General features: G+C 35.2%; 1 protein-coding gene across 7 annotated transcripts in view; it reads left to right on the forward strand.

The window, feature by feature from the left end:
• The window catches only part of ROBO1 (roundabout guidance receptor 1), a 1,126,854-nt gene that overhangs the window by 1,059,502 nt on the left and 51,496 nt on the right, over nucleotides 1-15,856 (forward strand). For all 7 annotated transcript variants that reach the window (XM_025449655.3, XM_049104797.1, XM_049104795.1 and 4 more), the window contains 5 exons: nucleotides 3,226-3,347; nucleotides 4,008-4,239; nucleotides 5,222-5,343; nucleotides 8,316-8,487; nucleotides 12,640-12,837. In XM_025449655.3, the coding sequence (XP_025305440.2) occupies nucleotides 3,226-3,347; nucleotides 4,008-4,239; nucleotides 5,222-5,343; nucleotides 8,316-8,487; nucleotides 12,640-12,837 (846 nt within the window). The remainder of the gene's footprint in view (nucleotides 1-3,225; nucleotides 3,348-4,007; nucleotides 4,240-5,221; nucleotides 5,344-8,315; nucleotides 8,488-12,639; nucleotides 12,838-15,856) is intronic.

Genomic DNA, 15,856 nt, shown 5'->3' on the forward strand with positions numbered 1-15,856 from the left:
CAGGACCAAAGAGAAGTAACATTGAGGAAGATTTCATTGTCTAGTTCTTGGATGGCTTTTGAGATCCTGTGAAGCTCAGCTGAGTTAATCCTCGTTGTAGCAGGAACTTGGGGATAAAACCTGGAAAAAAGAACAAAACATTTTTGTAGTGAGGATAAGGAGAAGAGCCAGGGGTAGAAGGTGCTCAGGGAAGGCTTGCTGGAAATTGATTCCTAAGAGAGCAGCCATAATTTCTATAACCATCTCTCTAACATGGCTGCAAAAAAAAGTCTTCCCCCAGTAGAGATTGCTGTGAAAGAGTTATCAGAGTTTAAGGTGCAAGGCACAGCTTCCAGTTGAGAACTCAGGTAGAGGTCACAGTTGGAGTTAGAGCCTTGCCACAGGGTCATTGAGATGTGTGATAAGGCAAGGAAGATGACGTGAGTCATGGGCAAGTAGGGAAGGTGTTGGCCCTTGCTGGGATGGTGGGGTTGTTGCCACTGTAACTACTGTGTTTCCTCCACGTGTCCTACTTGCAGAGCATTCTGAGCCCTATCTTTGAAGAATATGCACATAGACACAGAATGCACAGCATATGTATGACATGATACTGAGAACTCAGTCATTGTAAATAATGAAGTGAGGCCTGGATAGTCTCTCTTCAGAGACTTGTGTATAGAGAATGCCAATACTGGAGAAGCAGCCAGATAGAATTACAATCTAAAATTTCCTTGAGTTTAATTCTGAATGTTTGGAAGGACCTTTTACATTATAATACATTTTTTTTCTAAGAGGAGGAAGAGTACAAGAGCAATAAAAGGACCAATTCATAAACTTTTCAGTGTTATTAGATATTACTTTTCATCCTTCTCTCTGATGCGATATTTACTGAATATTCTAGGCTGCTGTTGGCAAAATAGTTACACTAGGCAAGGGAGTTTCCTAGTGTTCAGGAAGGGACTGACTGACAAGTTTATCTCAAACCAGAGAAATGAGAGATTATGCTGAAAATCTTAGTAGCTACCTTTTAAAAAAATGGTTATTTACATGCTTGGTGATACTTTCTAAAAGGCAGAAGATTCTGAGGATAGAAGCTTACATATGAGAGGACATATTTAGAAGCTGACATGATTTGTGTGCTTTTCATACAGTAATTCCCTTTCACTCAACCAATGTTTATTAAGCACATTGTACATGTGTGGCACAGTGTTAGGTGTTCTGGGTTCGCCAAGATTAATCCAATATCTGCTTTTAAGAGAAGGACTTTATGTGACTTGCAAAATGCAGTTCTCACAGCAACCCTCAGAAATATCTGCCATTGATATTGCCATTTGACAGATTAGAAAACAAAAATAGCAAAGTTAAGAAATCTTTCCAACGTTTCATGGCTGACAAGTTGCTGAGTTGGGGTGCAAACTCAAGTCTGTCTTATTGCAAGGACGTCACTCCTCTCCCAGAGATAGATGGTAGCTGGTATCATATAGGTATGATAGGACCAATAGGAACTAGTAGGGAAGGGAGGACACTTGATGAGAGGGTCACAGGCAAGTGCTTTCTCTCTTCTAGGCAGTGGTAATAGGTTGCTTGAGAGCCAGTGTTAGCCAAAGGTGTGTGGAAGGGATGACAAAGTATGAGAAGCCAAAATTATCTCAGTTTTTGTCATTTTGTTTATTTATAGGCTTAATTGATGGGCACATTATAGGTACAATCGAGGGTGTTGTATCTAAGAGTCTTCAATAGCACTTTGATCTACTATTCACCTACCTTCCATAGAGTCCATCAAACCTTGACAACCTGATTTTTTGGTTTATTTGTTCCAAGGTCTTTATTTACCTTCTAGTTAGTTAACTTATAGTGTAATATTGGACAACCTCATTTTTAATATACATATTTCTTGCTTAGAATATCTTTAAAGATACTTAGTCATTCAGAAAACTAAAATTCTCATTTCTGCTGTTGATGGGATGGTAAATAATCTAGAGTACATATGCCAACATATAATACTCTGAGAAAGAGAATTCTGGCCACAAAAATCTCTTTATTTTCTTCCCTGCTTCACCCTGTGTTCCCTTTTATTATTATTATTTTTTAAGATTTTATTTATTCATTTGAAAGAGAGGAGCAGAGGGAGAGGGACAAGCAGACTCTGTGCTGAGTGTGGAGCTGGACAGGGGGCTTGATCCCGTGATCCTGAGATCACGATCTTAGTTGAAATTAAGAATCAGAGGCTTAACCAACTGAGCCACCCAGGAACCTCCACCCCTTTATTATTGTAAGCAAAGCAAAATATCTGTATTTAGAAAACCACCTTAGAAATTGGCAATTTTTATTGAGTACAGACTTTAGAACTTTGACAAAACCTCCCCTTATTGGGGAAAAAATGTGCAACATAAATGAATACTAGTACTAGTAGTATTCTAATTCTTACTTTGTTCTTGGTCTCCTTTCTTAAATTTTGGTGTTCTTGAGATGAAGAACTTTTTATTTAACATTTTTTACAGTGATATAATAAGCGAACTAAAGAACAAATCATTAAATAGATGGTTAAGGGCTCCTTTTTCATCAGATCTATTCTATTCTATTCTATTCTATTCTATTCTATTCTATTCTATTCTATTCTATTCCATTCCATTCCATTCCATTCCATTCCATTCCATTCCATTCCATCTATTCTGCTGGTGGCTTCTGGATCCCTTACCTAGCTACTACTAACTTACCATAGACCTTATTTTGGAAGATATCCACATTCATCTTATATAAGATGTAAGGTATCTAATTTCTTTTTTTGTTTGCTTTTCACTTATTATATGTTTCCATTCTGTTCATTACTCATCCACCCTTTTGAAATTTCTGGTTCTTTTCTTTCTTGAATAGGATCACTGTTGAATTTTATAACTTACTCAGAGGGGGGAATTACAATAGGCTCCTCATCCTTGGCGGGAAAGCAATCATTCATGGTAGGAAGCACCTTCAGAAGCTGCTTTTGCCATTGTTAACTTTTGCTTTCTGCTCTTTCGTGCTTTCTCCATGCTCTCTGCTCACTTGGGTGTTTTCTATGTCCCCATCTTCCCTATGCTAATAAAAAAGTTACGTTGTTCCCATTTTACTCTGTATCACAGGCTGGCTTCACAGTTGGAATGGTTCTTTTCTGAGAGTTGCTATGAATGCAAGGATTGGTGCAGCATGCTTTCATTCAAGTCAGTTACCTTGCACAGGATGTAACACAGTCTTCTTGGATTGTTACAGATGTTCCCCCAACAAGTCAGGGAGTAGATCACAAGCAGGTCCAGAGAGAATTGGGAAACGTCGTACTGCACCTTCACAACCCCACCATCCTCTCATCCTCTTCCATCGAAGTGCACTGGACAGTGAGTCATTATTGTTACAGTATTTGATTTCAGTTTTAATAAGCAGTTGACTTCTGGGAGATGATTATATGAAAAAAATATGGAATAGATATCTGTTCCCCACTTTTCTACCAATGGCAACTTTATGTAAGCATTGTTTATTATGGTAGCTCTGCACTGGCTTTAAACAAGAAGTTTCATGTTGTGTGTATTTTCTATTATCCCACAATAGTAAACTTTACTGTTATCAAAAGAAAGTAACATATAGTATTAATTATAAACATATGACTTGTGATAGGATCATTATCACATACATTATTTTTTAGACTTTAGAAATATTTGAATAGTATTAAATAGGTGTTTAAAATTAGAAAGTGGTAAAACACATTTTCTCATCTTTTTGATCTTGACATATCTTCAGATGTCTGTCAGAGGACTGCCATGATGCTTAAAGTTTCTGCATGAACCATAGAAATTAGTATCTAATATTATATATTAAGCTGAAAAAGTGAATGTATTACAAAAGATAGTGATTTATTTTTCGTATTCTATTTTATGTAAACTAGAAAACTATAGAGTAAAGCCAGATAGAATTTTTTTATTTTGTCACATTTAATTTTCATCATTTTTTAGTAAATCAATAAAAAGATATAAATGGTTTCATTTTTGTCATTTTAATAGGTGGACCAACAATCTCAGTATATTCAAGGATATAAAATTCTTTATCGGCCATCTGGAGGCAACCATGGTGAATCGGAGTGGTTAGTTTTTGAAGTGAGGACTCCAACCAAAAATAGTGTGGTTATCCCTGATCTCAAAAAGGGAGTCAACTATGAAATTAAGGCTCGTCCTTTTTTTAATGAATTTCAAGGAGCAGATAGTGAAATTAAATTTGCCAAAACCTTAGAAGAAGGCAAGTATAATGAAATGTGTGATTACTGTGCATGCAGTACATTTGTTAGGTTTTTATTAACCTAGTTGAAAAAATTTTAATGTTAGTAGTGATATTATTAACTGTCTTGATATTGAACATTATGTTTTGCTAATAGAATTTGTTCGATTAGAACCACTGAAAACCAAAATTATGTAATACTTGATTTGTTTTAATAGTGGCCTATATAAAAATGTACAGATGTCAACTATGTATTACTTAATGGCATATATAGGATGTATTCAGTTCTTGAGAACTGAAATTCACATGTAAAGATGAATTTGTTCTCAACTTGCTTGACTTTCATTAATTATTTTCCATTCACTTATTGAATTACTTTGAATAATAACTTATAAGTAAGGTGAGTTATGTTTTCATTTCCCAGGAGTTTCTGGGGTTAGCATTTTATGCCTATTCCTCATATCTGTGGATACCCCACAGCTCTAGAAAAATCCCACAGAATAATTGGCCACCCAGTGTATTTACATAAAGATAACAAGGTTACATGTCACAAATATACTCTTTAAAAAATAACCAGAATTTTCCCTAAAATCAAATCTGTTTATGATTTTGATTACATAAGTGATGGGATATAGTTAATGTCATGGATGATTAATAAATATCTTTATACTGTGGAACATTTGTAAGGAGAACATGGGACTAGAGTTCCAGGGTAAGAGAAATAAGAAATTTTCCTGGGATGTTTTGTAGAGATAATTATATAACTTTGGTCATGGAAAATTTGCAATAACAAAAGGTTTAGCAATACTGAGGAGAAGGAAAGTTAAATCATTGAGGTCTATTCAGACTTGAATGAGATACATCTTTAAAACATATGGGTATATTTACAGAGATTTTCTGTGGTTAAAAAAATATTAACATATAGTTAATACTTGACTTTAGATGTTGTGTCTTTCAGTGATCTCTATTTTACTCATAATGTGTCTACTTTTTAAAACAATAGCACCCAGTGCCCCACCCCAAAGTGTAACCGTATCAAAGAATGATGGAAATGGAACTGCAATTCTTGTTAGTTGGCAGCCACCTCCAGAAGACACTCAAAATGGAATGGTCCAAGAGTATAAGGTAATACAAATACAGTAATTACTGATGGACACCCTTCTCCCTACAAAGAAAAAGAAAGAGCTTGTCTAAATTGTGGATATCTGGCGCCATCTGCTGGTTCATGTGGCAACATGTAAGATTATCTTAAAAACACTCCTGTTTATTCAGTCATTGTGGAATAATTCTTAAGCCATTTTAAAAAATTAATTAAAAGAAATAATCAATATGGTCACAAAATTTATAGGTCCATATAATCTCACATAAACCATATATAATAGTGCTAATTTAAAAAGGGCTTCCTTTTTTTACTCTAAAAAAATAGCTTGAATATATTTTGCAGGATTGGGTTGCCCTATGGAATTGACTGAGTCAAATTCTATCAAATATGGCTTGCTTTCTTTTTTTCCAACATATTTGAAGTTTTGGAACTTTGTAGCTAAATTGGAAAATTTGTTTTGACGTGCAACAAAATTTATTTTCTATAAAACTTGTTTTAGTCTCTAAACAAAATTTCATGTCTCAGAGGAGATTCAATTATAAATTTATGTATGTTTCAATGGATTTTAAAAATAGAGGATGTCAAGTGAATGAATCTAATAACTCTGATAATTATTTCGACCTGTGAAGCTCTAGTGATTATAGTCTTACATCGATTTGTTTTGAGCAAATATTTTCAAGCATGCCAAGGTACAGTAAAAACAAAGTTAGACTCATAAGATGTATTCTATCAATGAATCTGTATTTTAGGAAAGTCTTAATGATCTATGATAAATGAATAATAGATTGCATCAGGGAAATCTCAATAGAAAATAGATTTTACATGTCTTTTTTTCAACATGTATGTAAACACACTGCATGCTAGAAGAATTTTAACTGTAGAACATGTATCTCTAGATACTGTTTTATATTTCCATGATACCTGAGTATTTTTTCTAGTTACTAGCTAAATTGTGGTACTTAGTAGCTTATCTCATATATGTGAATATTTTAAACTATGTCTGTTGATATGAAACTGATCTTAAAAAGATGAACACATTTATATTCTACAGATTATTAAGTACTAACATCAGAATAACTTGTACATTCATTTCCTGACTCAGTAGGTCTGATAGGGGGTCTGCATATGTATTTTGGTTGATCTTTTCAAGGTGATCTGATGTGCACCCTTGGTAAGGCTTGCCAAATAAAGACCATCAATGTCCCTTTGAGCAAATTGATTTGTACAGTAACTAGATATACTGAGCTTAATTTCAGACCTAATATTTTCTTAAAATGATTTTTAAAACAGACTGAAGTATGTTTGGGAAATTTGCTAGAATTTTTAAAGGGTGACGTTTTAAAGTATTTAAAATAGTGCATGAATGCCCTGTGACTGTTCTAAGATACTTCAAATTTGACCTTCTAGTGTAAATGAGTCATTAAAAGGTAAGAGTCTCTACAATTTAAGTGTTTTCTTACAAATTTCAAGGTTATCTCAATATGAGTAGTGACAGGATGCTGTGGTGCAGTCCAGCAAAATGAACTATTATTGAGATTTTTAAGGATTTAAAATGAGGTGGTGTCTCAGCTCTCCAGCAAAATTGTGTAATATAGGCATTTTCCCCTAAGAGTCGAAACTCATTTCTTTCCAGAAGAAATGCAAAAGGGTGGATTTCACTTAACTTCATGGTCAATTTAAAATAATAAAATGCCTTTCAGAGCCTGATTGACTGGTACAAAATCAGTTTGTGGCTTTGGTTCAGCTACGTAATGTAATTGGGGGAAAAGAAAATCACAAAGGACTCTTTATTTCCAAATGGTCAGGACCTGGTATAGAGTTTGACCGTTTGCTGGTGTTATGCATTGAAACTGTATTAAAATAATATTAACTTCCAAAGGAAAAAAATGAAAGGTTATTGCTCACATAATAGGGGACACTGACACTCCTAGATTTATTTTAAATCCCATTTCCTATTACAGTTTAGACAATAGGCTACTTGAAGCTAATCCTACATTTTGCTTGAGGACATCGTAAAGAATATAGAGCATGTTTTACTACTCCATGGATCATTTTCTTATGGTAACTGAGTCCAAATACTGTCATGTACCATATCCAAAATCTGAAACATTGCAGAAGACCACTCTATGAATAAATAATCCTTTAGTGAAATGTAAATTAAGGATTACAGCGTAGTTCAGAAATCTTACTTTCCTGAAAATAATTTCCTGTCACAACTATCCTTATCAAAGTTAATGAGCTATATAATTTTCTTATTAAAAGAACATTTTCCTTTCAAGTCAAATATGTATTGTTACTCTTTATGATCTTATGTATGTTATCAAAGACTAATTAATATTCCTGCTTAAATTAAATACAAGATAGAATTCTAATTTTCTCTCATTGATAATGCAACATACCACAGGCTGAGTAGACTCCTAGGAAGATCCTAACTCCTTAGGTCCAATTTCATTTATTTATTTTTAAGTAAACTCTTACACCCAACATGGGGCTCAAACTTAGGATCCCCAGATCAAGAGTTGTATGTTCTACTGACTGAGCCAGCTGGCACCCCTGTCCAGTTTTATTTTTAATAACCACATTTATGCAAAAGTACTTTATAGATTAAGTTATTGTTCCTTGTCTAGATACACAAAGCTTTTTGCAAAGCCCTTTTTTCCTGGCAAATAATTTCTAGGTATTTAAAAAACAACAACAACCTGATGATTTGGGGTTATAGGAGCCTGTGTTTTGGAGCCAAAATCTGTAGACTTTCCTGACATAATCCTTGAAAAGTATATGAGAAATTTCAGAGATCTTGAAGGTACTGCTAACCCTAGGATTTAGTTCTGTCTTCTCAGAACTAGAGCCTAGGGAAAAATGATTTTGGAAGCATCCTCTGTTAGGTCCATGATAAGTCTGTACTTGGTCTAGGTCTAGAACCGAAAAACCATGTTGATCTTTGCATCAACGTAAATAATTTACCAGCTTAAAATTCCTTGTGCTCATCTTGCAGGTTTGGTGTCTGGGCAATGAAACTCGTTATCATATAAACAAGACGGTGGATGGTTCCACCTTTTCTGTGGTCATTCCTTCTCTGGTTCCTGGGATCCGATACAGCGTAGAAGTAGCAGCCAGCACGGGAGCTGGAGCTGGGGTGAAGAGTGAGCCACAGTTCATCCAGTTAGGTGAGTGCCAGTATAGATCTGGCCTGAGAGTATCGCTGCACTCATTGTACTGCCTCTTTGTTTTTTGGAAACACAGTGACAAAAATGATAATGTTAGCTTTAAGATATATACATAATACATTGCATAAAATACATAAATATATAACAGAACTATATAGGTAGGTATATGATATATCATTATTTAAATGTATATTATATATCATAACTAAACCTAAACTAGCCAAGCACACATTTTACATTATATTTCAAGCAAAAGTTGTCAGCAGCCATTGTCATCCTAATTTCATCCTATTAAATTTTCCTTTTTTTTCTTTATTTTTCTACACAACAAATACTATTAATTGAAGACCAAGGATACCTCAGTGAACAAGAAGACACAGTCTGAACCTAAATGGAATTTATAGTTATTTGGATTAAAAAAAAAACGTGAAAAATTTAAACTAGGTATTAGAAGTTTAAGCAGTATACAATTTATAGTTACCATTTTGGCATCTATTTAAAACTGTAATTGCTTCTTATAAAAAAAAAAGATAGATTGCAATGTCAAAGAGAATTGGAATGCGGTTACATGTTAATTACATAGAAAGTTATATATGTTGTGTGCTTCAAAAGTGGTTAGGGGAATTAAAAAAGGAAAAACATTTAAAAAAAACTCACAGAAAAGCCTTTTTATAGGGAATGTGGCATGAACATAACATACAAATTAGTAAGTGGTTACTAGTAAAATCTAAAGCAAACAACAGCAAAAACAATTATAAATGGAGAGGGGAGAGAAAAGCATCAGTATTGCAAGGCTACATTTAAATTATGAAAAATGCTGAATGTATAGTCAACTTTGGTTTATCCTTTCAGATGAAAAGTTAAGCATTAGTTAAGATTTTATGTCAGTTGCTAAATATGGAAAAGGGTCTGACAAATGCATTTTTATACTTGACAGATAAGCACATAGTATGTTTGCATTTGGATGATAATTGGTGACATCCTAGAAATTATTTCAAAACAAATTCAAGAAACATTTGACCTTGAATAAGCTTTTTTGCTGTATAAACTTTACATTTTGAAAACTCCTATTGCTATTCCATTGTTAAGACAGTGCTATCTGCTCCAACAGATGTCTTTGACAAGTCTCTGCAATATAACATGATAAAGTCTACCTGAAGTGCCGTAATTATGGCGTGGGACTCTGTTGCATGTAGATGTGGAGGGTCGCAGGCTGATGAGGCTTACCATTTTTTTTAAGGCTTTATTTATTCACGAGAGACACAGAGAGAGAGGCAGAGACACAGGCAGAGGGAGAAGCAGGCTCCATGCTGGGAGTCTCATGAGGGATGCGATCCAGGACCCAGGATCATGACCTGAGCCAAAGGGAGACACTCAACCCCTGAGCCACCCAGATGTCCCAAGCCTTCCCTTTTTTAACATGGAGCTTCCAAGGTTGACCCAAGGCCAGCAGAAAGAAAGAAAAGAAACGCATAGTGTGAGAGAAGGTTTAATGCTGCAGGTAGACCTCCTGCGCAGAACTCAGTCATGTGATTCCAAATAGATGAGAACACCACAAAATGAAGTTGCTGCCTCAGGAGTTCCCTCCTGAAAACTCTGTGGTGTGACAGTAGCATTCATCCTTTAGAGGAGAGCTTGCTGTATCTGCCACAGCTATGGACCAGAATTTGATTTGGGGATTCTTTTTAAACAGTGATTACATATGCAACTTTTAAGCAAAAGAAGTTCCATGGTTTATTTCAGGTTCATTTATTACAAAATTACAAAATAGGAAACTATTTAAAAGAATTGCTTGATGTATCTGTTACAACATTAGGTTAGATATGGGGAAAAATAGTGTAAATATAGACTTTTTACTCAAATAGTTGCCCAGTTTTGTGAAACATCAGTATTAACTTATTAAAATTGATATTATAAGTTACACTGTGATGACCCTATACATTGTTGATGTCATTTACCTATTTTTTATAACATACAATTTTAGTCCTTTGTCAAAGATGAATTGAAAAAGGACTGTGTGTTGTTTTATTTATTTAAGATTTAAATCAGTGGATTGCAGGGTAAAATTAGTTTTCTTAAAATTATAAATGTGTGCCAGTTTTCCATGTCATAATATAGCCTCAGCTGCAGGGAGACAAAGACTGAGATACAGAGTGGCCATTTTAATTCACTAGTCACACCACACTTTACTCTGTTAAGCCCATCTGGTCACTTGCATGGAACCTCTCTTGGCTGTCTTCATAAAATCTGAAGCTACCCGACTTAACCTTGCACAAATAGCCATGGAATCTATAAACTTAGTAGATACAAAGAGTATATCAGGGGAAAAAAAAAAAAAGAATAGATCTGCTTGGTGAACTCTCAGAGGATGAAGTGCTTTTAGGAAAAGGATATATAAAAGAGCCTGGAACATGAAATAAAACTTTCAGTCAACAAACAGTTGAAGGCAGGTGACTGAGACAGCTTATAAAAATAGATTTTTCAGGTTTGACCCTCTATAGAATAAAATCTGGAAATCTGCTTTTAAAAAAAAAAGGCAAAACACACACACAAAAGTAGCGATTTAGCTACCATTTTACATAGAAAGGGGTGCTATTTTCCCAAGGTTGTATCCTTAGCTTTTGAATACTATTTATTTTTTCCTACCAATGTCTTATTGGGGCACCATATCATTTAATAAGAAAAAAATAGCCTGTAACTTTTTTTTTCTGTTTGAGAAATGTTATTTATATATAATGAGCTATTCCAGTTATTTTTCTGGAAAAAAAAAGGAATTTTGGACTAGAACAAATGTCTCTATTTTAAAGCAGGTTGATTAGCAGAACATTTTCAGAGTCCAATTAAAGTAGACGATTGTAAGAAAGCACCATTGTTAATGAAATGGGCAAACACCTTCTTGTTTCACCAGATGTTGTGGGGGAAGAACATTAAGACCACAGGCACTAGGTGGGAATTCCGCCCACTGGGCATCCTCAGAGTCGGCATCACTCAGTCCCAACAAAGTGGGATATTGCTTTGATCGTAGAACAATGGCTTCCAGTTTTCTACAGACTTTGCTGACTGCTCTGTATGAGTGATGACATGGCGGGCTTGAAAAATGAATATCTTATTAGTAAGTTTAAACATAAATGAAAAATAAATAAATTTTCGTAGCCAGAAATTTTATCAATTTTAAATTATTGAATCAAAATAACAGAAAACATAAGCCTTTTTGAGTTTTCATAAGCCTTTGACTGTTCATAACACTTGATAGTTCTGGTCCATATTTAACATTCTTGTATCTATTGCTGGTCATGCCTATTATTTTAGAAGAAAGTGATTACTTAAAAAAAAAAAAAAAGCACTTTGGGGCGTCTGGCCGGCTCAGCCGGTAGAGCATCCGACTCTTGATCACGGGTCATGAGTTCAAGCCCCACTTGGGGTGTAGAGATTACTTTAAAAAAAAAAAAAAAAAGAAAGAAAGAAAGAAAGATTATTCATGAGTTATTTCAGTGGTAACATTTTAATTTTTCTTTGGTTTTAGATTATACTAAATTTTATAGACCCTGTGAACATAGGCTCAAACAATGCATGTCCCAGACATTTTAGAGTCTTGGAATATAGTCATATAGTTGGTTTTAGGGAGGAGGAAGACACACACGCTTTTTTTTCAATATCTACCTTAAATAGAGGAAATAACATTTTATCATCATTTTTAGAGCATATAATGGAAGATTTCTATAGAAGTCTGAGAAGTTTATATCTTTTTTTGTGCAACTTATATGGTACCCCTTATTTATATAGTCCTATTCCGATATTTCATTTTTTATAGTTGCCGCTTTGTACTTAGCACTGTCTCGTGAAACTTCATCTAAGCAATAAGCTGCAGAGTATTGGGGAGTAAAAAATAGAAATTGTGTGCCATTGTCTTTGTTTTTAAATATATTCCATAAAACCATTCCATCATATGGCTTTACATTAAAATAGAGTAAATATAATTTCACTGAAAATCTCATGGACTGTTTGAATGAGCATAGGTGGTTGTCATAGAATTAAAGGCAAATTATTGTCCAAAAATTAACAAAGTACTGATAGCCATTGTATATGATGCAAGTTTGCATTCATTATCTCACTGCATTTTAAACCCACATTAATCCAAAGATGGCTTTTCAGATTCTCATGGAAACCCCGTGTCACCTGAAGACCAAGTCAGCCTTGCTCAGCAGATCTCAGATGTTGTGAAGCAGCCAGCGTTCATTGCGGGAATCGGGGCCGCCTGCTGGATCATCCTCATGGTCTTTAGCATCTGGCTCTATCGACACCGGAAGAAGAGAAATGGACTGACTAGTACTTATGCGGGTATCAGAAAAGGTATTACCTTTCCTCGGTTTTTCATTTTTTAAAAATGTTTAAGTAACTCTTGATTTTAATCTGTGATTCTAAAATATTGATGGTTATAAATCTCATATTTTACTCTATGAAGATTTTTTAAGGTGCTTTTATTTTTTTAAGTGCTTTTATTTTATTGTGATCTCTACATATTAACTCCTCTTGAGTAGCAATACCTCAAGGCTTATCTGTTTTAGGCTCAATTCCTTTAAAATACAGTTTGCCAAGGTAGGTCTACACTTGGTTGTTAACACCATCTCTTGTGCTCTTAGAGAATCACTTCATTGCTTTATGTTCTCAAAGAAGTGTTTTAATCTCCTTGTCACAGGAATTGCAAATACAAGCTTTGCACTGCCTCACATAGCTTTAAAGGAAGTGCTGTTGCCTTTGTGAAGCTGAAGGGATTATTTATAAAATTATTTTATGAGTATTTCTGATTAGTTACAAAATAGTTATTTCTTACGGATTATGAAATGCTCAACTAAATGATGTGCCTCCATTTGCAGAGAGGAGGTTTAGTACTTTTTTATTGTTGTATTTAAAGTTGCAGAGTTGAATATATATATGCTGTTAATTAATAATGGGGATTTCCTTACAAATGTGTGTATAGGGTTAGAAGAGAAAGTTTACTTGACCACTAGTATTTATAATTTTGTGGATGAACCAAGTATGCCAAGACACTTTTTTCACAGACACTTTTGTCACATATCCTTGAAGTCTATAGGTTGGTGATTTGTATATTTTACTCTTTGATGAGATTTGTTAACACTATCAGACAGATAATCCTTCCTGCCTCCACCTCCCCACAAATATATTAATCAATTCTGGGCCTCTGTGATCTACAGGTAGGGTGACTAGAAGTTCTGGTTTCAGGATAGCATCCCAATTTATGTCTTTAGTCTAACAAATTATTCAGGGTCCTCTTGTTTGCTCTCAAAATTGTCCTGGTTTGGCATGGCAAATTATGCATTCACCCTAGTTATATAGGGATTATATGTAAACCTAAGACAACACTTTTGCTTTCTGCAACACAAATTTAAAGACAATCACCAATGAACACATCCTCTCCTGCACCATCACCACCCTTCCTTTTTTTTTAACCACCTTTCCTTTAAAAAAAAAAAAGTCTACATATTTTCTAAAGATTTTATTTATTTATTTGAGAGAGAGAGTGAGCCCGCACATGCAAATGAGTGCTTGTGGGCAGGGAAAGGGGCAGAGAGAGAGAGACGGAGTCTCCAACAGACTCCAATCAAGCGTGGAGCCAGACTTGGGCCTCAATCCCACAACCCTGAGATCATGACCTGAGCTGAAATCACGAGTCAGACACTTAACCAACTGAGCCACCCCAGCACGCCAAGTCTACCTATTTCCTTTTTTCCCCCCAAGTCTAAATATTTCCTTAGGGGACATTTAATCAATTATATGGCAAAGTCAGAATCTGTAGTGCTAGCTAGAACTTTTCTCAATGAGAAGTTCTATGGACTGTCCCTATACACTTCTAAAACAGCCTGGGACAGCAGTCTAAAATATTTTGTTGTCAGTCACAAGGGGTCTTGGCAAGAAAGAGTCAACACAAATTCATCACCCCTACGCTAAAAATAAATTAACATGCCCCCTCCTGTGGATGTGCAGTAGTCTCTTCATGTACATACGTTTGCCGTAGCATGATGATCCTTCAAAACATTTTTTTTCAGATATGCATTCTATCTAGAGATGAAGCAAAATGTTAGTATCCCAGCCTGTGAAATGGAAAACGAGGGCTTAGAGGTTACTGCCAAGAGAGCTGGTGCTCGTTATGTATACAAAGTGGAACAATGTCAGGCACACATGTTCCCATATAAAACCTTTGACTGAAATACAATGGAGAGAAGGACCACGTGGGTGTCCCCATGTCATGGAGCAGGGAGGGGGCAGGGTATTGGGAGTTGTATTTTGAAATCTAATTTGAAGAGGAAAAGTGACTAATTAACGTATAGATGTGGAGTCTCTTGAATTCTCCAGGAATCTTGCATTTCTTGGTGCCATGAAGTGCTGCGGCTGTGTAGTTATAACAAGTTACTGCTCTATATTGTCTTGAAATCTACATATGTGACATGAAACCCCCTTCCTTTCTGAAATTTCTTTCCTTTCACTAATGTACTTTAAGCATGCCGGCAAATGCCTATGTGCTCTTTTTGCAAAACCTATGAAACTAATATCATTGTCCTTTTTAACTAGCTTGTGTTTAAGCAGAAATCATAGAACATAATTACAAATGTAATTGGTGAGCATTTGATTCTGCTTCCCTCAATTTGCCTTGTTGGCACTTTTTCATAATTCCCTTCCCATGCAATTAAAAATAGTGCATCCTGAAACCTTAAATTGTCTACGCCAGAAACAATGCCAGTAATTATGAGGAAAAATTTGAAGAGAAGGATTTTAAAGAATTAAATATAAAAGTGTCTACTGACCTATAAACCATCAGGCCAGAATGTGACTTTGGGTAAGAGTGAACATTTTTAACCTTCCCCCCTACATGTATCTGTAGATCTGCCCTCTGCTAGAACATTCTGTATCCCTTGTCCACATACATTCACACAGGGCACCAGCATTGCTGGGTAATCAGGGAGTATTATATTATTGGAAGCTTTGAGAATTAAGTTGTGCTTTGGTGTACAAGCTGGAAAAATTTCACTTAGATGGACTTCTTTTCATGTCTTCTTCAATTCCTTTGACTGGGTTAGCAGTTTGCTAGGAGTACCGACAAGGACCTTTCATATATTTTTTTCCCCCTTACGTCCTTGTGATTGCAAATTAATGTTCAGGCATTTGATTCTTGCTTGAATAGCTTTACTTTCAAATGTACCTTTTGACTTATTTATTTATGAAGACTTGTTAACTGTGACTCGGAATTTTTTATTGTAGCTAAATTACATCGACTCTGAAAAAAACCCAAGTGAAGGAGAACACAATAGAATTCTTAACACAGGGAGGGCCTGCTGTGCTGCCAGGGGAGGCT

Source organism: Canis lupus, chromosome 31, assembly GCF_003254725.2.
Source record: "Canis lupus dingo isolate Sandy chromosome 31, ASM325472v2, whole genome shotgun sequence".
In the NCBI taxonomy this organism is placed as follows: domain Eukaryota; kingdom Metazoa; phylum Chordata; class Mammalia; order Carnivora; family Canidae; genus Canis; species Canis lupus.